Source organism: Eupeodes corollae, chromosome 1 (genome assembly GCF_945859685.1).
Source record: "Eupeodes corollae chromosome 1, idEupCoro1.1, whole genome shotgun sequence".
Taxonomy (NCBI): Eukaryota; Metazoa; Arthropoda; class Insecta; order Diptera; family Syrphidae; genus Eupeodes; species Eupeodes corollae.
The window spans coordinates 75,251,553-75,279,042 of NC_079147.1; the positions used below are offsets into that span (position 1 = coordinate 75,251,553).

Genomic DNA, 27,490 nt, shown 5'->3' on the forward strand with positions numbered 1-27,490 from the left:
TTAAATTTTTTAAAAGCCCAACAATATGTCAAATGAATTATTATAAAAACTTCTCCACTCTGTCTCATCCAAAATTAAAAAGAAAAACAAAATTTTTAGATGAAGATTATAACTTTGACAGCGACACTCAAAATGCAAATTGTAGCAAATGTCAAAGGATGTTGCATCCAGCAACAAATTTTGAATGCATCCAGCAGCAAACGATGAATGCATCCAGATGAAACATTTTGGATCACAAATTATAAATCGCATTTTTTCTTTTAAGAATTATGCATGGAAACTTATTCTTAGTTTCTAGATTTCAAAAATAAATCAAAAAAGTGAATATATGACAAAAATATTAGATCATTTTGATCAAATATTTCAATTGTGTCAAATGTGCAAATAAAATGATTTTTCAGTGGATGATTGCATCTAGCAGCAAGGGATGAATGCATCCAGCTGAAAAACTTTGGATGCGTAAAAAAAACTTAAAAGTTTAAAGATTAGACAAGAATTGGAGAAGTTTTCTTCGTCAAATTGTAGCATTCAATAGATTTTTATCGAAGCCAAAACAAAAAATAGAGTGAAATTAAAATTAAATTGTTTATAAAACTATACGAAAATTAAATTGCCAACTCTTGACAGATATTTCTTTTTTGTTTATTCGTGTTCGATATTAAATCTAGAACAGTTTTCAAAAGTGTTTTTAAAATAATTGTTTTGTTTGAATTCTACAAATTCTAGTTTTCTATAAAAATAAAAATAAATTATAGGTACGTTTGAAAAAAATAACCCAATTCTTTTAGAATAAACAAAATCAATTTTTTTTTTGAATTTTTGAGAGTGTGGTCTCTTTGACGTGTGAATTATACTAATTCTTTTTTCCAATTCAAAGAAAGAAAAAAAAACGATATTTTATGTATGAATGAATGAAATTCAAAAATCATTTATATTTTACGTTTTAAATTTGTTCGTAATTTTGTGTTGTTTTAATTTTGAAAATCAAAAGAATAAAAGAGGAAAATTCTGAAAATAGTACTTATGATGATGAATCAAATAAAAGGAAGTCGGTTAAAAATTCTTTCTTCAATTGATTGCGGAAATAGTACCTGAATTTAAATTGGGATATAAGTTTGAAACTTTGAAAATAATTTGTTGGAGATTTAAAGCCGGATGTTTACTATTGTATATTTTACGGTATTTTAAGAAACAACAAGTTTTTGAAGTGTTTTTTGATTATTTTGTAGAAAAAAACATAGATCAAAAAATAGTTAATGTGTCAAATACGTTACAACTATTTACAACTATTTAAACCTACAAATTATTTTCGGTAAAGTACTGAAATATGTATGTTGTTGTGATTTTTAAACAAAAAGTTATACAGAGCTTGAATTTATGGGAACAACTCGATGGTGTCACATACGTAACAAGCTGAAATTTATTATTTCTATTAAACAAATCTGACAGTAGACATTTTCCACAAGCCAAAAACGTATACCTTAGTCTAAAGTGACATTTTAGAAATTAAAGTGTCACACAAGTACCAGTTTAAAACCCACACATCAGACCCCACGTCGCGTCGTCGGGAGTTTTAATTGTCTTAATAATATTTTTCTTTTAATTTACTTAAAGAAAGTATAAAAGATGAAGATTATTGGAAACATTTAATACTTCAATGAAAACTAAATTATTTTTTTAAACCCTAACAAACTGTCAAATGAAATATTATAAAAACTTCTCCCCTCTCCCTCCTCTAAAATTAAAAAGATAAACAGCATTTGTATATTTAAATATCTACTTCAGCAAAACATTACAACTTTGACAGTGTCATTCAAAATGCAAATTGTAGCACATGTCAAAGGATGAATGCATACAGCAGCAATTAATGAATGCATCCAGCTTAAAAACTTTGGACCAATAAATATAAATCACAATTTTCAAAGAATTATACATCGGAACTTAGTTTCTTAATTTTAAAAATAAATCAAAAACGTGAATACTTTGCAAAAATATTAGATCAAAAATTTGTATTTAAATTTTCTCTGATAAGGGTGTGTCCAGCGAGGTATAAGAATAAACTTAAAAGATTAAGATCAAAATAATCTTTCTTTATTAAAATCTTCTTGTGAGGTTAAAATTGGGGTACAAATATAAAATTTAACTTGTGTCAATTTTTCAATGGATGTGTTCAGCGACATAAAAAAAAAACTTGGCGAGGCATTCTTTGTAAGCATTTTTAACTTAATAAATGTTAAATTCAAAGAAAACTCATTCAAATATTTTCTAACTTGAAATTTAAATTATTTGTTCGAATGATTTCAAGTAAATAATTTAATTTTCTTTTTATTTATATATTGGTATAATTTTGCAGATAATTTCAATTCAATTGCGAACGGAAAAAAATTAAAATGTTTACAAAAAATTGGAAATCTGTTTGTTTTCAAACAAAAGGTGCAGTGCAACAAGGTTGCCTACTAGGACCGCTTCTATTACACTAATAGACAAGGTTTGCTTTACTGGCAATAACATTGCACTTATCAAATAGGTTTTGGTGACCTTAATTCAAATTTAACTTTCAAAATTAATGTTTTACGTAAGGTTTTTAAGAAAATACTTTTGAAAATTCGAAAAAAACGCCTATTTACGGATTTTTGAGCCAATTTATAAAATATATATTAAAACATTCAAAAATTATATTGAAAACGTTTTGTTTCTTTAAACTCGAGCAAATACTTTAAATTAAGGTTCGAAATCGAAATCAGCATTAAACATTAACTCTTAAACGTATTTTTTTTAAACTATGAAAGTATTAAATACAAAATTTGCTCATGGGGGGTTTTTGACATTTATACGAGTCTCGAATGGATCTTATGTGATTTCATTCTCAAATGTTTGTATGATTGATTGATTGTATTTGTATCTCTCGATGGCTGTGTTCGTTGAGTAGTTGTGCATTTAAAATCATCAAAAAACCAATCTCTTACTGTTAATATTATTTGGTTTTGTTAATGCAAATGGACTAACTGGGCTTATTTTGCAAGAGAAACAATACAAAAGATAATTAAGTTTTGATATGTTCACACCAAAGGTTTATCTCAATTTAGATTAAATAAATACTTTTGGTGTTTCCACCGCACAAGAAAATTTAAAAATGATTAAGTTTGACAGCACTTTCTAAAATGCAAATGGTGTTTCGGTGTTTTTTATGAAGTGCAAGTGAGATAATTTGATTCGTGTGAAAAAATGAAGAACTGAATAGTTCAGCGACATTTAAGAATAAGCTACATACTCCATGTGAAATTTGTTTTTAATTTCATTAAAAAACTACATTTTTTGAACACAAACATGCAAATAAACAGACTATAATGCATTATCTATAAAACCAACCCCTCCACACAGGTTTTTCTTCACAAATTTTGACTCTACTCCGATCCCCGACCGAAAAATCAGGTCGAATCAAGCTCATTTCAACTCGATTCAGGTATATAAAGAAATAAAGCGAGCTTCAAGCTCGCTTCAACACTACATGTTAATGTAGTAGTCTACGAACAAACCCTCTTCTTGAAGTTTTTATTTTATGTCAAATCTGCAATTGTTCAATGAACTTTTTTTAAAGAATCTCAATTATAATTTTATTAGTTATTAATTTTAACTTTTGGCTTTCACAAAACTTTCTTCTAATTGTGTGTTTTTTTTTTATTATTATTCTGACAGGCCTTCTTCCAGTTGTACCAATAAATTGGTTCTACCAATAAATAAATAAAGTTTTCTTGGAAATTTTCTCCAATACTATTTATAGAATGCCAAAAAACACGGGTATTTTAAAAACCTAATGCGATAGACAAAATTTTTTGCCGTTAACGAACTTATGTCAGAAACTGCTACATTATTACAATATTAAGCTTTCGTTCTAGACTCAAGTTGTTAGTATTAAACAAAAGATAGCAACGAAGGTAGTTCCACCAAATCAAAAACTTAAAATGCAATTTTGAAACTAAGACTAAAATGTCTCAAGAATTTAAAGGTGAGATTTGAACTTAGAATATCTTAATGGCTGAAACACAAACACGATTCGTTTGCGTTACGTTGGCCCTTCTTGGAGGTTGCTTTGAATGACGCTTCCAATATGACATTTCTTAAATGGCACTTCTGTCATTAGCAGCTGTTATTTTTTTTCAAAATAAAAAAAAATTAAGTTTTGAAATCGAAAAAATGAGAATCGCTCCAAAAAAAAAATGTATTTTGTATATTGACTTTTTTACAGCTGTGGAGCTGTCAGACGAAGCAAATGTTCAGCAAATTTGAACTAGAGTTACGTTTTGAATCACATTACGTAACATTACGGTTTTTCCTTACGATTGTCAAATGAAACGTGAAGTCGAAACTTCATTGTGAATAGCATGCATTGAATTAATATGGCTGAACTTGTAAACGTCAGCTGAAGCGTGCTTGTGTTTCAGCCATAATGCTTTTTAAAAAGTATTGTTTTTTTGTGTGTGCTCCCTAAACCTAATTTTGTCCACCAGTGTTGTCACTTTTTCGATGTCATAGAATATTTATAATATTTTAGAAAATTATTGGAAGGATGAAAATTATATGTCAAATGTCAAAACTTGACTGAAAACTGAATTCAAAATACCTAAAGAATTGAAAAATTCTTAGAATTCAAGAAGCTTTCGTTTTAGACTCGAAGTTGTTAGTATTAAACAAATCAAAAACCTGAAATGCAATTTTGGGTCTAAGACATCCTTAACTAAGAATTTTAAAAAATTATTGAAACCAGTGTTTTTCCTTTTTCGGTGTCATAAATCATTTATTTATTATTTATCGAATAATTAACTTAGTAAATTATTTGAAGGATGAAAATTATGTGTCAAATGGTGAATTTCTAAAACTTGATAGGGGAAATGAATTCAACATACCTAACGGATTGAAAAATTCTAAGAAGTATTACTTCAGTACAAGACTTCGACATAATTTCAAAATAAGAAGTTTGAAATTTAAAGTTTTGAATACTAATTGGGGTTGGAACGAGTTTTTTTCCACCAACAAACAAAAAAGAATGAGAAAAGGAAATATGAAATTTACAACCCCTAGAATCACTGTCAAAAAGAGGACCCTTTCATTATACATCCATCAAAAGCAATCGTTTGCAAGAAAATTTTTGCAAAATAACTTTTTATATGCCACTTAATTTGAAGCCCTCTCATTTTCGTCATCGTGCGTCTTGCTGCCGATTGGTGGTTTGGGTTTCTTTTATGAAATTGACCTAAATTCTTTTTCTTCTCTGATATGAAGTGAAAAATATTTTAAAATTTTGACGCTATCACCAACTACGATAATTTTTTCGTCTTCTTCTTCTTTTCGTCAATTTTAAGGTTAAACGAAACAATGAAACACACAAAGGCAATCAAAAAAAAAATTGTTGTACACGATTTAACACAAAAACTGATCCAAAAAAAAAAAAATTGGGTCAAAATGTTGTGGAGAGCAGCAACTCCCTCTTTCTTCCCTATCCACAATCTTTTACATTGAAGTCTATAATAATTCACCACCAAAAATAAATAACAAAAAAAAAAAGAATCAAACCTTATTAAATAAAAGAAAAAAAGAGTATCGCGTATCTATCTGAGAAATGTGTATCTTTTGAGGTCAACCTCGTTAATTAATTAAATTTGATTGAATATTGTAGGTTCTGTTCGTTTTTGGTTTTTTCGTCTTTTTTGGTCGATTTTTCTTTTGGAGATAATTATTATTTTTTGTTTTTGTTTATAAAAGTGTCAACACTTATGACACATTTTTTTTTGAATTAAAGTAAGACTTAAAAAGGAGTGATTGATAATAAATGTGATATTATTACCTTTTATCACAGAAATTCGCTGCTGTACAAAATTCCTTTGAATTGGGGCATTTAACTAATAATACTAGGCACATAGGAGATTGTTGCTGCTGTTGATTATTGCTGGTATTTTGTTGTTGCTGCTGCTGATGCTGGTGGTGATGATGGTGGTGGTGGGGGTGGTGATGGTGATTGCTATTGCTGGTATTGTTACTGTTACTGCTACTGCTATGGTGATGATGATGTTGATTTGAAGAAGACGACGAGGACGAGGACGATGATGATGAAGTAGAAGAAGAAGAATGATGATGCGCTGGATTATTGGATTGATGCACTTGTTGTTGCTGCTGTTGCTGTAGCTGCTGCTGGTGTTGTTGGTGGTGTTGTTGCAGGTGCTGCTGGATAGTGTGGCTAATTCTATTCAACGTGCTATTACCGCTCGTACTTGCTGCAACGGTATTATTTGTACTATTACAACTACTGCTAGCTGCTGCTGCAGCAGAAGAAGGTGATGATGATGATGATGATGCTGCTGTTGCAGAAGAAGAAGAAGACGAAGAAGCTGAAGCTGAAGACGAAGAAGAGGAGCTACTACTGTGTATTATATTTCTGTGGTTGCCACCAGGTGTTGGCGTGTGACTGCGGGTATTATTGCTATTGCTATTGCTGTTGGTATTGTTGCTTGATGATGAACTGCTACCAAAATTTAGGTGACCCAAATGTCGATCGATTGGGCAATATGGTAAATTTGGTGATGATTGTCTATGATGTTGCTGGTGATGGTGATTATGTTGATTATGATGGTGTTGGTGGTGTGTGGGAGGAGACGAGGTTAAAGCTAGAGCTGCAGCTGAAGCTGAAGCTGGAGCAGGTGGAGGAACGTTGTTTTGTTGCAGCAGCTGTGAGAGGTGTTGCTGCTGATGATGTTGATGATGTTGTTGTAGTTGCTGTTGCGTAGGCTGCTGTACTGATGCAGATGGTGACCGCGACGACGACGTTGATGACGACGAAGACGATGACGGTGGTGTTGACGGCGGCGGCGGTATAGATGCAGAAATAGATGCAGATGCAGGTGAACTTAGATTATGTTGCAATTGTTGGCTGTTACTGCTGCTGCAGTTAATACTATTAACTGTTGCATTTGCAACTGCACCCAAAACTGCGGCTGCTGCCGACGTTGATGATGTTGTTGTAAAACTGGTATTACCACCAAGAATGTTATTACTGGTACTACTATTATTAGTACTGTTAGAAGTTGTACTGCAACAACAACATCTATGAGGAGAAGATTGCTGCTGCTGCTGTTGTTGTTGTTGATGTTGTTGTAATTGTTGTTGAAGGAGTTGTGAGCTACTTGCAATTTTCTTTTTAATTTTCACATAAGGATGGAACATTTCAATTCTTTTACTTATTTTTACTTTATTTTTCTCTCAAAATTTATAACACAACAAATAAATACAGAAATTTGGAGAAATATCTTTTTCTTTCTTTTGGTTTTGTATCTTTAACAATTCAAGGCACTTTTAAACACTTGCATATTTTTTAAAATATTTTTTCTGTTAAAAACAATTTTTTTTAAAATTTTTTCTTATCCACTTGACACTTTTTCTTCCTTCGAGGGAGTATGTACACTTTTTTATTTGGTGTGTAGGTATCGTTTAGGTTCCGAAATTTAACAAAAAGAAAAAAATACCAAAAAACCCGGAAATCAAATAGAAATCAGAACAAAAACCCAACTTTTGTATCTATATCCAATTTTTGTGTAAGGGCATGAGGATGACAAAACGAGTGGACAAAAAAAATTATTTTTCTTTTTATCTATCTATTGCGAGATTTTGCTTATTTTTCAATTTGTTGATTTTAATTTTTCAAACTATATTTATGTAGGTACTTGGTCTTATTGGGAGGAAGGTTGTGCACGCCGCTGTAGCTGTAGCCGTTTCGGGGGTCTTGAATAGTATATTTTTGATTTAAAATCAAAAATAAAAAACACACGACGAACGAAAAAACGATGCGCGCTGAACGAACGTTGCTTAACAACTGAATTACTTTAGTTAGTGAATTTTTCGAAATTGAAATTTTTTCGCCTCGGCCCCGTGAAAAAATAAAATATTGTAAATGTATTTGTGTGTGGATTTCTATTTTTACGTAAGTTTGTCGAGGTATTGGTGAGTAGAGCATACACTCATATAGTGTATACTGCATAACATAACCTCTCACTAAATTGTTTTTATTTCAATTATATTTCATTTACAAGGGAAGGTTGAAAAGTTTATATTATACTCACTTATAGTGAGTGAGTGAGTAAGTGAGTGAATATGATGGTTGTGTGTGTTTGTTGCATATGGTATTGGTGAAACATGCGCTGCTATGATTATTTCAAGAGAGACAAAAAAGAGAGTGAGATACTTTACTTTGGTGTTGATTAGGGTTGCCATGTCCTAAACTTGTAAAAGATCACAATTAAAAAAAATATTTAAAGCGTTTGGATAGTTGGTAAGTGACATTTGCAACATTTCCAACTTTTTTGTATTTAAATTTAAAAAAATGTTAATAAACATAAAAAAAGAAAAATAACAGTTTTAAAAGGAAGAGACTTTAAAGTTTTTATTTATAGACAAAAAATGTAACAAAGCAAAAACGAAAAAAATGTCAATTACCCTTTTCATCATTCAAATCCATACAAATTCTTCATTTGTAGACAAAAAATCGTATTAGTTACAAAAGTAGCCCAAAATCAATTCCAAATTAGTAAAACTTTCAAAACAATCACAGTTTACTTTTATTTAAAAAAAAATATTTTTTATTCATACAAAACTTAGAGATGATAAAAAGTAGCCCATAAGTAGCCTAATATCAATTCAAAATTTCTAAAAACTTTCAAAACAATCACAATTTAATTTCACTTAAAAAACATCTCTTTTCATACAACACGAAGTAGAGTATAGCAATATTATGATTTTAAACGTATTCAGCTAAAAATTCGTCTACAAATATGACATCCTCGTCAAAATAATCGTTTTTGTTATCCTCGTTTCCTTTTTTGTTTTGTTTGTTTATTTATTCATTATTTAAATTAGTCTGAAAAAGTTTATGAAGCATATTTTTGTTTCTGGCATTTCATGAGAAGCTAAATATTTGTAATAAAGAAATATGTCAAATTAAACTAGAAAATTGCTCAAAATTGTATTTAAGGTATTCTTAGCCCAGTTATGATTAAAATCATTATGACTGTCATACTGAAATTATTGCTTTTCGTAGCATTATTGTGTTCGGAGGACAGGCAGTTAACAAGAATCATAAAAGGAAATATGCCAAATCCAGCGAAAAAATTGTCTTGGCTTAGATTTGTGCTGTTTTTGTTAGCCCATTTGAGCTGTCATACCAAACATTGCGTTTTTCGTACAGAATTGCTGACAGTTCAAAGTTAACAAAGGATTTAACAAAATACGCCAAATAGAACAAAAAAATGTGCACAAGATTAGATTTGAGCTATTTTTAGCCCAGTTAAACTTTCAATGACAGTCTGAATTACTAAAATTATTGCTTTTATTAGCATTGCTTTGGACACACAAAGTTAACAATAATGGGATAATCAAATATACCAAACACGACGAAAAAATATTTGAGCTATTTATTTTACCCAATTTATGTTTGGTCTACCATACTTAAATCGTTGTTTTTCGTACCATTGCTGACAGACAAAAGTTAAAGTTTAACTATTTATTTAATCCAATTATATTTTAAACTGTCAAACCGTTCCATTTTTGGTATCATTGCTGACAGGCAAAGTTAACACCGAAGTTTAAAAAAAATACGACAAATCTATCGAAAAATTGTATAAGATTAGATTTGAGCTATTTGTAGCCCAGTTATGGTTGGACTTTCAAAAACAGTCTGCAATAATTAAATTGCTGTTTTCCTTAGGAATGGATTTGGACAGACAAAGTTAACAATATAATTGTATAACGAAATATGTCAAATCAATCGAAAAAATTGCCCATTATTAGATTTGGGCTATTTATTTAGCCCAAATATGATTGATCTCTTGTTTTAAGATTGTTTTTTTTTGTCGGGGCATTGCTAACAGTCAAAATTAACAGCTGTATAACAAAATACCTTATTTAAAATTGAACTGTCGTTTAAAATAAGTTATTGCTTTTCAGACAGGCAAAGTTAATAATAAGTCTATACAGAAATCTAGACACCCAAGATTAGATTTGGGCTATTTATTTAGCCCAATTATTATTTGAACTGTCAAACTAAAAGTTGTTATTTTTCGTAGTTAACAAAGTACGTAGTTTAAAACAAAATACGTCAAATCGATCGAAAAATTGTACAAATTTAGATTTGAGCTATATTTAGCCCAGTTATGATTTAACTTTCAAAAACAGGTAACAATACTAAAATTGCTGTTTTTCGTAGCATTGTTTGGGCTATTTATTTATGATTGATCTAGCATATTTATTTTTTTAAATTTTTTTTGAGATATTGCTGACAGACAAAGTTAACAACTGTATAACAAAATAGCCTATATAAATGAACTGTCATGCTTAAATAATTGTTGCTTTTCGTAGTATTGATCACAGACGAAGTTAAAATTGGATAAGATTTTGGCTATTTGCTTAAGCCTAATTAGGATTCGAACTGTCATAACAAAAATTGCACATTGGACTTGAGCTATTTTTAGCTCATTTATGATTAAACTTTAAATGACAGGATGTAATACTAACATACTTAAACCGTTGTCTATCGTAGCATTGCTGACAGACAAAGTTAAGAATTGGACAATGAAATAGTAATGCTAACAGACAATGTCAAAGTTAGATTTTATTTGGGTTTTTAATTTAGCCGAATATTACAGTTTGAACTTTAAAATTTTTCTATTTTTGGTATCATTGCTGAAAGGCAAAGTTAAGAGTGTAGTTTTAAAAAAAAACACGCCAAATCTATCGAAAACTTGAACAAGATAAGATTTGAGCTATTTTTAGTCCAGTTCTTGCTGGACTTTCAAAAACAGTCTGCAATAATCAAATTGACGTTTTTCGTAGCTTTTCTTTTGGATAGTTAAATTTAAAATAATTATTGTGTAACTAAATATGCCAAATCAAGTGATAGATAACATTACAATTTGGGCTATTTATTTAGCCTAATTATGATGGATCTGTTATACTTCTTTTTTTTTTAAGGCACTGCTGACAGGCAAAGTTAACAATTGTATAACGAAATAAGCCAATTAAGATTGAACTGTCATACCAAAAATTGATTTTTCTAGTAGCATTTCTTATAGGCAGGTTTAAAAAATACGACAAATTGAGCTATTTTTAGCCCAGTTATAATTTAACTTCTATGGACAGTCTGTAATACTGAAGTGATTGCTTTTTACAACTTTCCGTTTTTTAACAGGCAAAGTTTATAAAAATTGTGTACCGAAACATTTCAACTTAAGCAAAAAAATTGCCCAAGATTAAATTTGAGCTACTTATTTAGCCCAATATTGATTGCTCTTGCTCCTTAGATCGTTTTTTTTTCAGGGCATTCCTGACAGTCAAAGTTTACAAATTTATAACGAAATAAGCCAATTAAGATTAAATTATCATACAAACATAATTAATGTTTCTCGTAGCATTTTTGATAAGCAAAGTAAGCAAAGTGGTTTAAAAAAATACACCAAATTGAGCTATTTTTAGCCCAGTTATAATTTAACTTTTATGGATAGTCTCTAATTCTGAATTATTCGTTTTCATAGCATCGCTTTTCTTAAACAGACAAATTTAACAAAAATTGCACAACGGAACATTTCAAACCAAGCAATAAAATCACCCAAGATTAAATTTGGGCTATTTATTTAGCCCAATTATGATTGATCTGTCATACTATATATTTAATCTGTTATATTTTTCGAAACATTGCTTACAGACAAAGTTTATAATTGGATAATGAAATAGTATTGCTGACAGACAATGCCAAAGTTGGATTTCATCTGGTCTCAATTATAATTACAACTGTCATACTAAAAAATTGCTGTCAAATTTAAAAAACAAACATTAAAAATAGCCCAATTTCCGGTTAATAGCCCAATATAGATGGTAAGCCTGGACTTGCTGTTGATGTAACCAGCGCTAAGCTAATGCGTGTGGTGTATTGAGGGTACTTAATGATATCAAGGTAAAATAGAAAAGAAATAAGCGAAACAAAAACAAAAAAGAAATCGCATGTGTCGACAATTCGACTAGAGACTGCGGTGTTGAAATTTGTTTCATTGCGAGAGGGTTTTGTTTTCTTTTTTCGTTGGTTGGCCGTCTTGTTGTTATAAGTCGATGGATGGATAGGGCTACATTTGTCAGTGAGTGTTGGGTTCGGTTCGGTTGGGGGCATCAGAGAAAATTATTAATATAAGCTTAGTTGAAGAGAGAGAGTCGAGTCAGGAAAAGACATCGACTTCGATTTCGAGATTTCGACATAGGGAGAGAGCGTCCGTTCCGTTGCTTTTGCCATTGTCACTTCGACTTCACTGCTGCTGCTGCTGCTTCTGGGTGCTTTTGCTTCACCTTCACCAACGAGCACCCAGACCGAGAGATATTATGATGATTTCTCTAAAGAAAGTGTAAAAAAGTTTTCCCCTTTTTCACATAAGAGTGAATGTATCTTTCCCTATAGCGAGATAATATATTAAAAAAACAACAAAAAAGAATATTTTGTTATACTATTAATTCGTTCTTCTTCTTTGGTTGATTATTTTACTCGTTTTTTTCTTCATATATATTTTCTCAACAACAAAAGGGGGAAATTTTCATATTTAATTGTTTGGTGTTAATTTGAGTGTGATAAAACGGAAGAAGATAGATTGAAGGGAATTTCACAATTTAAATATTTGAAGGTACTTAATACTTTGTGAAGAAAAAAAAAAAACAAATGTATCTATGAAAAGAGGCAGCATAGTGTGGCACAGTGGGGTTATTTGTATAAATGGTTGGATATACAACAAAATAATGGGTGTAGGTAGGAAGGTAGAGGTATAAGTTTGTTACTTTTGTACCTACTTAGGTTGAGCTCAAAGCTAAATATCTACTTCTGCATATGTGATGAAGGTACATATACTTTAGGTTAACCCCATTTTTGATGGGTGATATCTATTGAGAGTTTCTATTTGAAATGAAAATTACTTTACATAATAAAAGTTAAGTTATGGTGTGGTGTGGCTTTAGCTTCTGGCTTCTGGCATCTGGCTGGGTGGTATCTAAAGTTGGGGTCACTTTTTTTTTTAACTTTTTGTTGTAGTTTTAGTTTATGAATATTTTTGTGGGATGATATTTATTTTATAATTAACCTCAAAAGTATTCAAAATTACGAATTGATATACATAATTGTTTTGTTTAAACACCCAAGAGGCCTATTTATTTAGGTTATGCATGCTTGAAAGTAGCTACTATGTAAGTTTTGTAACACTAAATTTGTCTTGTTTTGTTATTGGGTGTGTTGGGAAAAACTTTTTAGCCAAGGTTTTGTTTAAAATGGCAAAATTTCTATTAAAATTAGACTTTTGGATTTCTAAATTAACATGTTTTTCTGTTGGAATTAGGTTTCGGTTTTAAATTTTCTCAAACATAAAGCGACACTATTAATTATTTAGTAGCAAGACGGGCTACTGAATGTCTGGATGTGATGGGAATCTAAGGGCCCTACAAGTTGGAAACTCTACGAACAGATATTTTTTAAATACTTAGTTGAAGATGATTTTAATTAGATCCCTAAACACTAGCGAGAATTACCGAAAAGGAATTGGGGATTGCAGCTTTGAAGTTGAAATACTGGGTTTTTCAACATGAACGCTACAGAAGTAGAGCGACAGGGACAGCCAACGACGCCATATTTCTTGCCGATAAAATAGCATAAGATTATATTTGGGCTATTTATTTAGCCCAATTATGATTAGTCTGTCATACTGACATTGATTTTTTTTTAAACATTGCCTACAGACAAAGTTAAGAATTGGATAACGAAATAGTATTGGTAACAGACAATGTCAAAGTTAGATTTAATTTCGGCATTTTGTTGAGCTGTCAAATTTTAGAAACGAAAATTAAAAAAAAAAGGCCAATATGGTAAGCCTGGACTTGCTGTTGATGTAATCAGCGCTAAGCTAATGCGTGTGGTGTATTGAGGGTGCTTAATGGTATCAAGGTAAAATAGAAGCGACGCCATATTTATTGCCGCTCTTTTGACATTTTTCTTAAGTAAGGTTTGCCATTTCATTATGGAAAGATAGATGAACCAAAATTTACTACCGAAATTCGGAGTCAGTGGCCTTAACGTTAAGAGCGATGTGTTCAATTTGTGGTCGTCATAATCGTCCTAGCAGATCAACATATTGCTGCCGCTGAGGCTTCAGTTGAAGTAAGTCTAAATGTGTCTCTCACAAGTCGTTCTCAAGCTTTGGGAATCTTTGTGACGTCGTTGTGGCTAATTTTTGGAAAAGATTTTGGCCTTCATCCTTACAAGATTAAATTGACGCAGGAACTGAAGCCGCTTGACAATCAGAAGCATCGTGTGTTTGTGAATTGGACTGATAAACAACCTAAAAAATATTCAAAAATCATCTTCAGCGATGGGGATAATTTCTGGCTGAATGTCATAGTCAACAAACAAAAAATATGCGGTATTGGTCAGGCAGTAATCCACACGTACTCCATGAGTTATCATTGCATCCCGAAAAAATTACGGTTTGGTGTGGTTTATGGACCTTCGCGATGGCCGTACTTCTTTCGTGATGATCAAGACCGGCACGTTACTGTGAATGCGGATCGCTACCGTTCAATGATAGCCAAGTTTTTTTTAGCCCCAATTGGATGGTATGGACTTGGAGGAAATGTGGGTTTAACAGGAGACTGCGCGCCACAAGCCACAGCGAATCAATTTATTGGAAACCAAGTTTGGAGAACGTGTTATCTCACGAAATGGTCCAGTCGCTTGGCCGGTTTGGTCGTGCGATTTAACACCTTTAGACTATTTTCTGTGGGCCTACGTCAAGTCTATGGTCTATGCCAGTAAGCTATTGATGAACTTCGTACGAATATGGAACGTTAAATTGCGCAGTATCGGCCGTTTTATGCTTGAAAACCTTCGCGTCGTTCAGCTTCTGGACCTCTGCAAGTGTGCCCATGGAAAACAAATCGAGTACCATACATAATGGCACCGAACCTACCTTCACAGGAATAAAGAATTTCAATGATATCCAAAACCGGTTTTTGTTTTATTAAAAAAAAAACTTGTATCTCTTATTGAAAAACCCGATATATGTTATTGATGTGCTTGCTTGGTAAGTTTATTTTTGTACTTGAACGGAGACTGACAAATTATATTACATAAAGCTTAAAATATTGGCATTGATAATTTAACAAGTAGAAGGTCAAAGAACAATTAAAAACTTTGGTACACTTAGGTGTAAACACACTGTTATCAGAAATCAAGTTTTCTTACAGACTTGACAGCCTTAAAAGTTTTATTTCTGAACGCACCCTTTCACTTTACATCGAACTGTCATTGTCAATTTATTCAGTAAACTCTAAAATTGTATTCTGATGAAGTACACGAACGACCAACATAAGCAAGTTATAAACAATTTTTACCAAAATTCGGACTCGATGACAACAGCCTTAAGAGCTTAAATTAAAAGTGTTGGCTGTAATTTTCGCCCTAGTAGACAGTTCATAACTAGGTTCGTAAAATTGGATTCCACATATTTGTTGTGTAGTTTGCCGTGTCAGTGAAAAAACCGGTTGGTCGAAGTGTCAGAAAGTTCGCTGCCGTTAATTCCAAGACGTTTTTAAGAATTGGGCATGGCTCAGACCACATGGCGTACTTTGCGTAAGGAGACCTTAGTCGCGAATCTCATTTTTGGCTCTTTGGGTTCGTGAAAATTCACATTTGGTTCATGAATCACCACTTCATCCACAAAAAATAACTGTTTAATGAGGTTCATACGACGATGTCTCTTATTTTGATGATAAGGGATTAATTTTGGTTCGAAGTGGAAAATATAAGTTGGCAACATGTGGTTTCAACAGGATAGTGCCAAAAGCCACACAGCATACTTAACAATTGATTTGTTGAAGAGTAAGTTTGGAGAACGTGTTATCTCAAATTGTGCGATTTAAAGCCTCTAGTGGTCGAGCCATCGAAAATTGGGACCAAAGAATCAACCGCTGCAAGCACATCAGGTATACGATTGGAGTCGAGTTGCACTTTGTGACTGTATTTGAAGCCAATAATAATGTTTTTAAAAGTTAGTCTATAACTCCTAAACTAACTCCTTCTCTTAGACAATGATTTCACCATACCATAATGGTTTTGTAGCTGGTAGATCAACTGCAACTAATCTCACTATTTTTAGTAATTTAGTCTTGATTGCACTTGTGGAGAAAGGTTGTCAGTATGATGTTGTCTGTACTGACTTTTCTAAAGCTTTCGACAGAGTCAATCATGATGCTTTAATTATGAAGAAAAATAAAGTAGGTTTTCACGCAAACTTTTTCAAATGACAAAATTCATACTTAAGGGATCGTATTCAGTAAGTTCGTATAAATAACGGGTGTCCTGCAAGGAAGCCATCTTGGTCCTCTTCTTTTTTTGTTGTTTATAAACGATCTTCCTGATATGTTTTTAAATTCAAGGTGCTTGATGTACGAGGGCCTAACTAAGAGGGCTTACATGGAAGCTAGAACTGAAACTATACCCAGACATACAAGAGCTAGAGGTTCCTGGATATCCCAAGACACCTGGGACAAAATCACATATCGAAGAACACTTAAAATTAGAATCAATTAAGAAAGTGATGTTCACCGGAAATTGATGCTACGAAACGACTATAGAGCATTTTTTTCACGAGTGAGACGTGACAAGAGGGCAATGGTGGACAAACTTGCGGAAAATTCTGAATATGCTGCAGGAAGAGGTAACACAAGGGATCTGTATAAAATTACTAAGGACACTGTCGGACAGCCTAGTAGCACTAACACTAACCATCCCGTGTTAGATTTGAACGGCAACCTTTTAGTGACGATAGAAGATCAGCTCCAAAGATGGAAGGAGCACTTTTGTGCGCTGCTAAATGATGACCAAAATGCAGAATTGAATCCACAATTGAACAACATGCGCAGATCTTCTAGGGGTATTAACATCAGTCTCCCAACAAGTGCAGAGATAAGTAATGCGATACATCTTCTAAAGAAAAACAAATCCGCTGGACTTGATGGTATTCCCGCAGAATTCCTAAAAGCAGACACTGAGGCAGCTTCCCGTATTTTGCTTAAACACGTGCAGGCTGTCTGGGAGTGTGAAACTTACCCAAGGGACTGGAAGGATGGAGTTATTGTAAAGTTACCAAAGAAATTAAGCCTCAAAAACTGTAATAGCTGGAGCGGTTTCACAGTTCTGTCAGTTTTTCCGAAGTTAATGACAACTATTATTCCCGAAAGGATAAAGTCCAGGATCGAGTCTACCTTCAATAGGCACCAAGCGGGGTTTCGCAGTGGTCGATCGTGCGTCGACAATTTGATCGGGTCAATTTCTGAATGCATCTGGAGATCGCTTATTGCCCGAGGAATCCCTGAGAAAATTGTCGCTGTTATTAAAGAATCGTACAACAACGCTAGGTGTTTTGTGTTGCACAATGGCCAGTTTCCGACTCCTTCGATGTCCGTCGAGGAGTGAGACAAGGAGATGTCTTGTCACCACGGTATCCAATGGAGTCTGTTTGGCAAGCTTAGCCGCATAGATTATGCTGACGATAAATGTATCATGGCAAACAACACGACAGGCTTAAATCAGATGTGTCATTCGCTGCAATTGAATGGAGACCAAAGTAAAGCAGTTTAATTATCTGGGAAGTTTTATAGCTCTCGATGGCGGAACGATGGAATGCTTTCCCATGAGTGGAACTCTAGCAAAATATCGCTACGCACCAAGTTGAAACTCTTCGAAACCAACATCTATATGGCAAAATAATCGGTCCAATGGAATCCCCAATGTAAGAGACGCGTTGGAAGACCAAAGACAACTTTGTTTGAAGGAGGCTCGGTCTCAAGGTATTAAGTCGTGGCCACAGTTGAGATCAGTTGCGGTGATTCGGGATAGGTGGAAGGATCTTGTTGCTGTCCTAAAAAAAGCAATTGTATTTAATCAAAGCGGCTGGGAAACTTGTAGACTGTAAGGACTCAAAGTCATTCTGGTACAATGTACGGATTTTGGAAGGTCGCATCAAAGTATCGTCTCTAAGTAATAGTGTTGACGACCTGGCCACATACTTTGAAGGTTTACTACTGCCAGATTCTGACCAGAATTCCATCAGCTTTGCCCTGCAAAATGTTTCAATCGATGAGCTAGACCATCTGAGCATCTCTAAGCAGCATAAAATATAACAAATCAGCAGGTTTTGGATGGCATTCCTATCCACTCCATTTCACTCCTAAATTTCTCGAGCGTGTGTTGAGGTTATTAAAAAAAAGGTTTACAGACGAGAAATTTCCGAGCTACTTTCGTTTGGCTACAATACAATATTTCCTATATTTAGAAAGGGTAATCCGAGTTCACCAGGAAATTATAGAGGCATTTCAGTTCTGAGTTCACTAAGAAAACGGTCTGCACAAATGTTGTACGTTAGGCTTGTGAATTGGATTGAAAGTTATAATTTGATTAGTCGATATCAGGCCAGGCGTTTTATCGACAAAAAGAAGCCCCTATGCATTTTTTTCGTCGACTTCAAAGCTGCTTTTGATACCATCAACACTTTTATATAAGCTAGAAGTTATTGGTCTTCCAACCAAATCTATTCGGATTTATAAATGGTATTTCTATGCAAAATCCTTTAAAACCGAAATAAGTGTTCCACAAAGCTGTGTATTGAGTCCGCTAATGTTCGCTTTTTTTTATCAATGATATTGAAAAGAAATTACCGGGAGGCGTCAACTATGGCGATTTATCTTTGAAGATTTTGCTCTATGCTGATCACCTGGTGGTGTTCTCTGATAACCCAGTGACTTTGCAGCTTCAGATTAATAAACTTAAAAAAATAGTGCGATTAATGGGATCTCAAAATCAAAATTTCTAAATCTAAAATTATGATTTTTAAACCTCAAAACCGTTCCGACATTAATAGAGGCTATTGAAGTTGTCAGCGAGTATAAATATCTTGGTTTTACTATCCCTCATAATTTGAACATCAAAAATCATATTAAAGCTATAAACTCGACGTGGTCACATTTTCTTTCAAGAAGCTCCTGGACCCTACATCAAAATTTAAGTTTTTTGAGGCTTCCGTGAACAGAGGAACTTGGAGATATCCACATCAATCTACCGTCAACCGGATTCACCATATTGCGATCGACGCCAGACACGCATTATTGATGTCCGAACTTTCCGAAGAGCTAACATCGACTCGGACCACTACCTCGTTGTAGCCAAGGTAGCACTTCGGGTTTCCAGATCCAAGGCAAAACAGGGTGGTGCTGGGAGAAGGCACAACGTCGAACGGCTACAATCTGAAGAGATCGCCAAATCCTTTTCCGACCGAGTTACAAGTAACCTCTCTCGAAGTTCTCTGCCACCAACACAATGTATCGAAAACCACTGGCAACATTGCCAAGATGCAATCAGAGAAGCCGCCTCTGATGTGCTGGGTTTCAAGAAACCACCAACAAGGAACCTTTGGTTTGATGAGGAATGTCGGCAGGCAAATGCAGCCAAACAACAGGCACGCAAAGCGGCGCTGGATAATAGGACGAGAGCTACTCATGAGCTCTAGAAGCAGAAGAGACGAGAGGAGCACCGACTTCTCAGATGGAAAAAGAGAGGGCATGAGAAGCGTGTGGTCGAAGATGTTGAGAGGTTCAAAATTGATTTTCAAAATACGGACTGAAACTCTTGAGCTCAAATACATGCCACATAGAACTGACATAGATGCAATTTGTCAACTCTGCAACTCAAACCAAAACGAAAATGTTTACCAGTTTTTAGCAACTTGTCCTATTTTACAAGAAATCCGTAAAAGCTTCTTTTCGTCGGAAGAATGTTTACGTGTTTTGAACGGATTTCATAAGTTGAACCTCTTACAGTTCGCCTTTTTTCGTTTTAACTAAACTAAAAGTCCACATTCTCCGAAACCTTTCCACTCCAAATTTAAAACCTTGAAGAAAGTTCTCGAGGTTCTGTGATGACTGTAAAATTCTATTACAAATTTCCATCTTCAAGACTAAACTATTAAATTGCAAAAGTCAAACAGACATTCGACGCTCCACTCTATATGTATTTTTATATTGTGGGTCAAACTCATTACTTTACGGATATGACCCTGTGTTAAAAATCCTCATATAAAAATATAATGCTCTGCTCTAACCTTCTTCCTATTTCCCTAAACTATACACACACTCTCTCTGTCAAGTAGTCCAAGGGTGACATAAACAAGAATAACCTTTATATACCTACTCTTGTAGACATCTTTGAGCTTGAGCATGCCATCGATTTCTCCTCCTTCAATTTCAATGACAATCTACACATTATTCTTATTTTATTTCACTTTAATTTTTTCGAAAAGATTGTTGCTTAGCTAAATTATTATCCTGACTTTGACAGAATCTTATATTTTGACATTGTGTAGCATTTTCAACAATATGAAAAATTAAAAAAGAAAAATCCTTTTGTTGAAATACAAAACATGTGGTAGCTGGTTGCAGCAGAAGATTGTGTTTTGCTATAAGTACCGTTCTCCTGTCACAATAGTGTCAAATTAATCCGCACAAAATATAAAAATCCTTCTTAGGTAGATAAACATTTATAATGTACACTGCAGGTGTCTCTATTCAATTCTCTCTCTCGGGTTAACCTAATTGCCGCTTCTTTATATCCTTATTTTTTTTGTATCAAAATGACACACAGATAATTCTAGTAAAGAGAAGATAAAACGAAGAAAGAAAAGAAAAGAAGAATAGAAATGCCACCCTCGATGCTTCAATAGAAGAAAACAACACACACAAAAAACCTATCAACATTAAGTCCTTCCCATTTCTTCTATTTTCAACTTTTGTATCCTTCTCCTTGCTTATCACACTCCTTATATCGAGATCCTAGGTATATCCTTTTTGTTCCCATGTCAATTTATCCCTTCTCTTCCGAAACACAAGGACAAGCCAAAGTAAATCCATAAAAATGGGAAAGAACACCAAAAATACATTCCCAACCATCATCATCAAGCTTCATTCAGCATCCAGAAGAACGAACCGACAATAAAAGGCTGTATCCCTATTTTTCCCTCCATATTTCTGCGTGAACATAAACCCCCCTTCCCCCCTCAAAAATTATCCTTTTAATCACACACAAGAGCATCACGAACAACAACAACAAAAGTTGAAGGGAAAATTTCGCACAGGAAAATGAACGAACCCAACACAACCCCAACCCAATTCAAAAAACCCAAAAGTATAAAAATGGTCCTTAAGTGATTTATGTATGTAGGTCCTTCGGTGGTCCTTAACCAAAAAAAAAGAAGGAAAGAATAAGAAAAGAACCCTTTGCAGTGAGAGCAGCGAGCAAATGGGAGGAAATTAAACTTTTGTCATGACATGACTGTCGGTCGTGCAGTGTGCTTCTGTGCCGTGTGTCCTCTGGTGTTCTAGGACTACACAACCCTATACAAAACTATGACTATGGTATGCATGTGTGTGTATCATGTTGTTGTTGGAAGAGGAAACACTTGTGCCCATGAAAAATGTTCAACTTACAACGAAGCACCCTCTTAAACAAAAAATAGTAATCATAAGGAGAGAAAACTCTACTCTACTCTACTTTGCTATATACTCTCTCTTTAAAAAAGAACACGCATATATATAGAAAAATAGAAAATCCGCAAATCTCTCCATAAACACAATGAAACATTTACAAAACCATCACACACAAATACACACACCCAGATCATACACTACTCGTCGTCGTCGTTGTCCATCCATACACAATACAGTAGAGGAGCAATCTGCTTTTGACATTTTCAAAAAAAAAAATAAAAGATTTTCTAAAAACAAAAACAAATGAAATACAAAAAGAGAACCACACAAGAATCTAACCTAAAACCAGATTCTTTCTCACTTATACTTTGAAGTTTTGAAACTATTTCACAGCCTCCAGGTTTTGGATGTGTGTCGTCTTGTGTTGTGTGTGTACTAGATATTTTACTTTTTGTTGTTGTTTCATTCGTTCTTAACACAAAACCAAAAACAGTGAAGGCGAAAATAAGTGATGATAAAAAACCTCATTTCCACGCTTGACATCTGCTTAACTTAGATTAAGATGAATGGCTGGAGCTAAAGCTTGAACTGTAGATTGCGAGTGGTAAAACCGTTTTTTATTAAAGCGCAGAAAGCTACACACACGACACACCGAACAAAACAGTGCGGTCCCGTAAATGACATACACAATCTTAAATTGGCTATTCCAACTGTCAGATATACTTTTTTGGACAGCAAAGCCAAATCTAAACCAAGATCCAGATCGAAGAAGAACGCCAAATCCAAATTCAACTCAACTTAACTCAAACCTAGCATTGTGCTGAGCTTCATGGATACCTATTATAGATATTTTTACTTATTGTTTTTAGCTCTTGGGAGAAGGAGGAGGGGCTAAGGGGGTTAAGAGAGAAGTTCTGTTTGTGTTCGTTCTAATGAGCAGGGGAGAACAGAACAGAACAGAACTGGAAGGTCACAGAAAACTCTATGGCGATAGATGGCGGGACAATTGTGCGGAGAGCAAACGAATTAATCAAAGCTGACATAATGAAAATTGTATACCGCAACTTGGGGTTGGATTGAGGGAGGATGGGAGGTTTGGTAGGAGGAGGTCTGTTAGGGGCTTGATGGGCTTGAATAGACCTTGGAATTATTTAATTCTACCTACATACTATATTATCAAGGAAGTCACACTTTATTAATAATAAATGAATACCTATAAATGTATAAAAAATGTTTTATCGATAAAACGATGAGAGTTAGATCATCGATTTTATTTGAACTTACTAGTAAAAAGGTACACATAACATATTCGAGCTAAAAGAGGCTCTTTAGGGGGGTGAGAGGTTTTGTAAACTGATAAAAACACGAAAAAGTAACTAAATATTAAAGATAAAAAGATTGATGACTTTTTTCGATTCTTTGATAAGCCCTATTTTAATGTTTTATTGAATTTGACTTGACTTGACTTCTGGGGTTCCTATTGGTTTTTATAAAAGTTTGTAGGGAGGTTCATGAGAGTTCATCAGATGTTTGGAGGTTAGAAAACTAATATTTGTATTTATTTGTATGAAACAAACAGAAAATAAGCTTACTACGTAATATTCTTTCCGCAATATTTTTTAAGAATTGTTTTTGTATATGCACAAGGCTAAGTTTGGTGTTTTTTTTTGAATATTCTAAAATATAATTATTTATGTTGCGCGTGTGTTGATAAAAATTGTGTTAAAATAAAAATGATTTAATTTCAAGGATCTTTAAATAAAAAGGTTGAATGAACTCAGGCATTATGTTTTTAATTTATATCATTTTTTCAATGTCAAATATTATAAATATTTTGTTTTATTTAATTGGGCCTTATTAGATTTTTTGTTTGAGAAAATGTTTTCGAACAAATGTAATTTGATCAGACGTAGATTTGAAATTTTTTGTTTTGATACTTTATTTAAAAAAAGGGACTAAGTTGCTCGTTTGGAGTTATGCTAGCGTCAATGTTAAAATGTATTTCGAGTATTTTAAAACAGTTTAAAATCAGCATGGGAAATGAAAACATTTCGCATTTTGGAAAATATCGAAAAAATTAAAAATTTAAAGTACAGTCGAACTTCCTAAACTCGAACTTTCTTAAGTTGAATTTTTCTATAACTCAATTTTTTTTTTTGAGAACTTTGGGTTTTCAACCTAATTTTCATGAAATTTGCCCTCATAATTTGAACTTCTGTAAGTCGAATTTCTATATAAATTGAACTTTTTAGATTCTGTTTGATGCCAAATAGTTTCTTTAACTCTTACTTTTTCTTCTATTGGGGAATTCATATTTTTATTAACCTCTTTCTTTTTTACTTTAATTATTTTAGACGTCTCTTCAGTAGATACATTCTAAATTCTTTGCTGTTATTTGGGAAACACACTTCTGTTTCAATTTTTTGAAAAAATACTTGAGTCTACTATGGTAAGTTTCTGTAGTTTTGTTTGTAGAAGAGGGATGGCTATTCAGAGTTTGCATGTTTTTCATTTGAAATTCGGTTATAAAAGGGTTAACTAGTTTTTTAGCGCAAAAGTTCCTAGTTTTGTTTAGTTTTTTAAGTTGTCAGCGAGAGAAAATTGTAGCCATAAAATATGGGTTACCGCAAAGTACACCTTCCACCACATTGAAGAACAGAGAAAAAAAAATCCTAAAACGTCAGAAAAAAAAGTCTAAAATATAATCGTGTAGACAAGGCTGTCTCCAAATGGTTTACGGAAGCCAGGAATGAAAACCTCCCGATTTCAGGGACAATTATAGGTAGGTTCGACGTGACAACACCTTAATAGAGAGTTTCAATTAGAAATGGCATAGTTCAAAAAACACTATCTGGAGAGAGTGCCTCAATTAATCAAGAAGACTGCGAGCATTGGAAACATAGGGTTCTGCCAAAACTAATCGAAGGTTACAGTTGATGATGACATCTTCAATGCTGACGAAACTGGACTTTTTTAAAAAGCCTTACAAATAAAACATTGGCTTTTAAGGGTGAGAAATGTCACGGTGGTAAACATAGTAAAGAGCGGGTAACATGTATGATTACAACAAAAATGAGTGGAAAAGAAAAACTTAAAATTCTTTTGATGGGCAAAATCAATAAGCAACAATGTTTACAAGGAGTAAAAAGTCGTAGATGGTAACTGATTTTTTTTGAAGATTGGGTTAAGGAGTGGAGGAAGGTATTTTTTAATCAAAAACGAAAAATCCTTCTTTTTGTTGACAACTGAAGTGCCCAAAAACTTAAACTTAAAGTCTATTAAACTTGTTTTTTTTCCACCAAACATGACAGATCCATGTAAAGGCTTAACTGCGCAGCCGAAACAAGCTAAGGTCCATGAAGTCTTGGAAACAATACGTGATGCTCTTTCACTGAAAACAACACGCCAGATCGTTTTTTTTCAACGTTATAAACGAGACTGAAATTTTTTATAAATTAAAATGCTATGAAAAAAAAACGACAACGAATGATTACTGATTTTTTTTAAGCACAAACTATTTTGTTTTTCTTAAATCTTATTCCATTAAATAAAATAAAAAAAATAAACTAACTTTTTTCTCATTTCTTTAAATCGAAGTTTCTATAACACGATTTTTTTTTTTTTCATTTTGAGAGTTCGACTTTTGGAAGTTCCACTGTAGTTTTATAGAATGGAAAATGTAATTGTATTTCAGGTATCTAGATAACTACGTTTAAGTCATATTTTAAACTTTATCACGCTTTGCGGAAGAGTATTGACAAGGTCGGAATATAATTGCGGGAACTATAGCAGCTCAAAGCAAACATTATTGTTGCTTTTTATTTTTGAATTTTTTGTTGATGCAAAAATGTAGCAAAAATCGATTTTTTTTTTTCAAAATGAATAAAAAACCGTTGGTTTAAGAAAATCGGTTAGGAACTTTTTAAGTTATCTTTTCAGAAAAGTGTAAAAATATGGCTCACTAGTAAGTTCTGAAAGTTGAACTACTACGGGTATCCAAAAACATGTACACTGTGACACACGACCCCACTTATATCTTCGAACAGATTTCTAAAGCAAAAAGAAAGCGTTCCTGAATGAAAAGTTTCAAAAAATGCTAATAAGTCTTAACAGAGCTTTCTTCGATACAACAATTGAACCGTAAAAGTTAACATTTTTGGGGGAAATCTATGGTTTTTAGTCCACTTCAATTGATGTTAGTTAAAAAGTTTGACGTTTTTGAACTGAAAATAATTTCGATAAAAAGGGTGTTTTTCAAAACGTGATGATGATTAAGAAATAAAACGCATATAATCTTATGTTATGGACAAGAATTCAGATTTTTTATAAAGATAAGAGTTTGTTATAAATTGACACAAGTTGTAAACGTTTTTTCAGAATTAAGTTCAAACCAAACTGAACATGAATTAAGTGACATCTGTCAAAAAGACCAACTCCAAAAAAACTATTGCTAAATTGAAAACCACACCTCTAAAACGACAGCCGTTATCTATGTTAATGCTTGGAAAATGGTCTTAGTTTTAGGAACAGAATGTATGACTTAGGCCATGTTGTATTTAAGGCCTTAGCCCACTCTAGAGAAGAAAAAAAACTTTTTTTAGGGATTTTTTCAGGAATACTATTTATTTAGATATTATATATATCAGTAACTGTTAAGAACATTTGAGGACCTTGAGGACTTTAAGTTTAGTTAAAACGGAAAAAACCGAACTCTAAGAGGTTCAAGTTATGGAAAATTGGGGCTTTTAGTTTAGCTAAAACAAAACTTCTATTTCTGGCACTGGAGTGATATAAGCAGGTTTGATTGTGCAGATTACTATCAGGCGTAACTTTAATAAGATAATGGCCTTTAAATTTATAACATTTATTTGTGGAAACCCGGACTCAACATAAAGAGCGTAATTAGGCGGCAGCCAAAAGATTCTTATGAAAAAGTATCTTTGAATAACTTACATATCCTCAGGTTGGTATCCATAAACTTGATTCACATAACAAAAGCAGCTGTTCACGGTAGCCTCATAAACCTTAAATTTCTATGTAGGGTCCACGAAGCTTCTTGAAAGAAAATGTGACCACATCGAGTTTATAGCTTTAATATGATTTTTGATGTTCGAATTATGAGGGATAGTAAAACCAAGATATTTATACTCGCTGACAACTTCAATAGTGGTATTTTCTAATGTGTGAACGGTTTTGAGGTTTAAAAATCATAATTTTATATTTAGAAATGTTGATTTTGGGATCCCACGATGGGCAATATTGTTTAAGTTTATTAATCTGAAGCTGCAATTTGACTGGGTTATCAGAGAACACCACTAGGTTATCAACATGGAACAAAATTTTCAAAAATTAATCGCCATAGTTGACGCCTCCCGGTAATTTATTTTCAATATCATTGATAAAAAGAGCGAACATCAGCGGACTCAATATACAGCCTTGTGGAACTTCACAAAAAGTCTCTGCATACGAACTTTCTGGTAAAGCATTCCACATTCGTTTAGTCCGGTTAAAAAAAGAATCTCTGTACTTTACAGTACGACCAAATTGGGCTCAAGGGTAAACTGATTTGAGGGGAGGAGTGAAACTGGCTATCTTATTAGAGCATTGCTTATGAAAGTAGCGATAAAATAATGAGAGACATGAAACCTTACGACGAACGGTATTCGAAAGATGCAAAAGTTTCAGCTAGACAACGGTCACCTATAATTTTTAGAACTCTCTTTTTAATTCTGTCCAAGAGACTCAAGTAGTTTATAGGACAACCTGCCCAAATATGGATATTGTACTTAAGTTTTGGACGAATATAGGCTTTATAAATTATAGCCAGATTAGAAGGGGTAAAAAACTTCTGGCATCGACGTCGGAGAAATCATAAATACTTAGCAGCATTTTTAAT

General features: G+C 33.3%; 1 protein-coding gene across 5 annotated transcripts in view; it reads right to left on the reverse strand.

Moving 5' to 3' along the window:
* Positions 1–27,490, reverse strand: part of LOC129953797 (protein roadkill) — a 448,090-nt gene that overhangs the window by 58,689 nt on the left and 361,911 nt on the right. Inside the window, exon 1 of one of the 5 annotated variants that reach the window (XM_056067259.1) lies at positions 5,843–7,864. The exons of the other annotated variants lie outside the window; for them this stretch is intronic. Coding sequence (XP_055923234.1) covers positions 5,843–7,215 — 1,373 coding nt within the window. The 5' untranslated portion in view covers positions 7,216–7,864. Of the gene's footprint in view, positions 1–5,842; positions 7,865–27,490 lie in introns of those variants that run through there. 5 annotated transcript variants of the gene reach the window in all.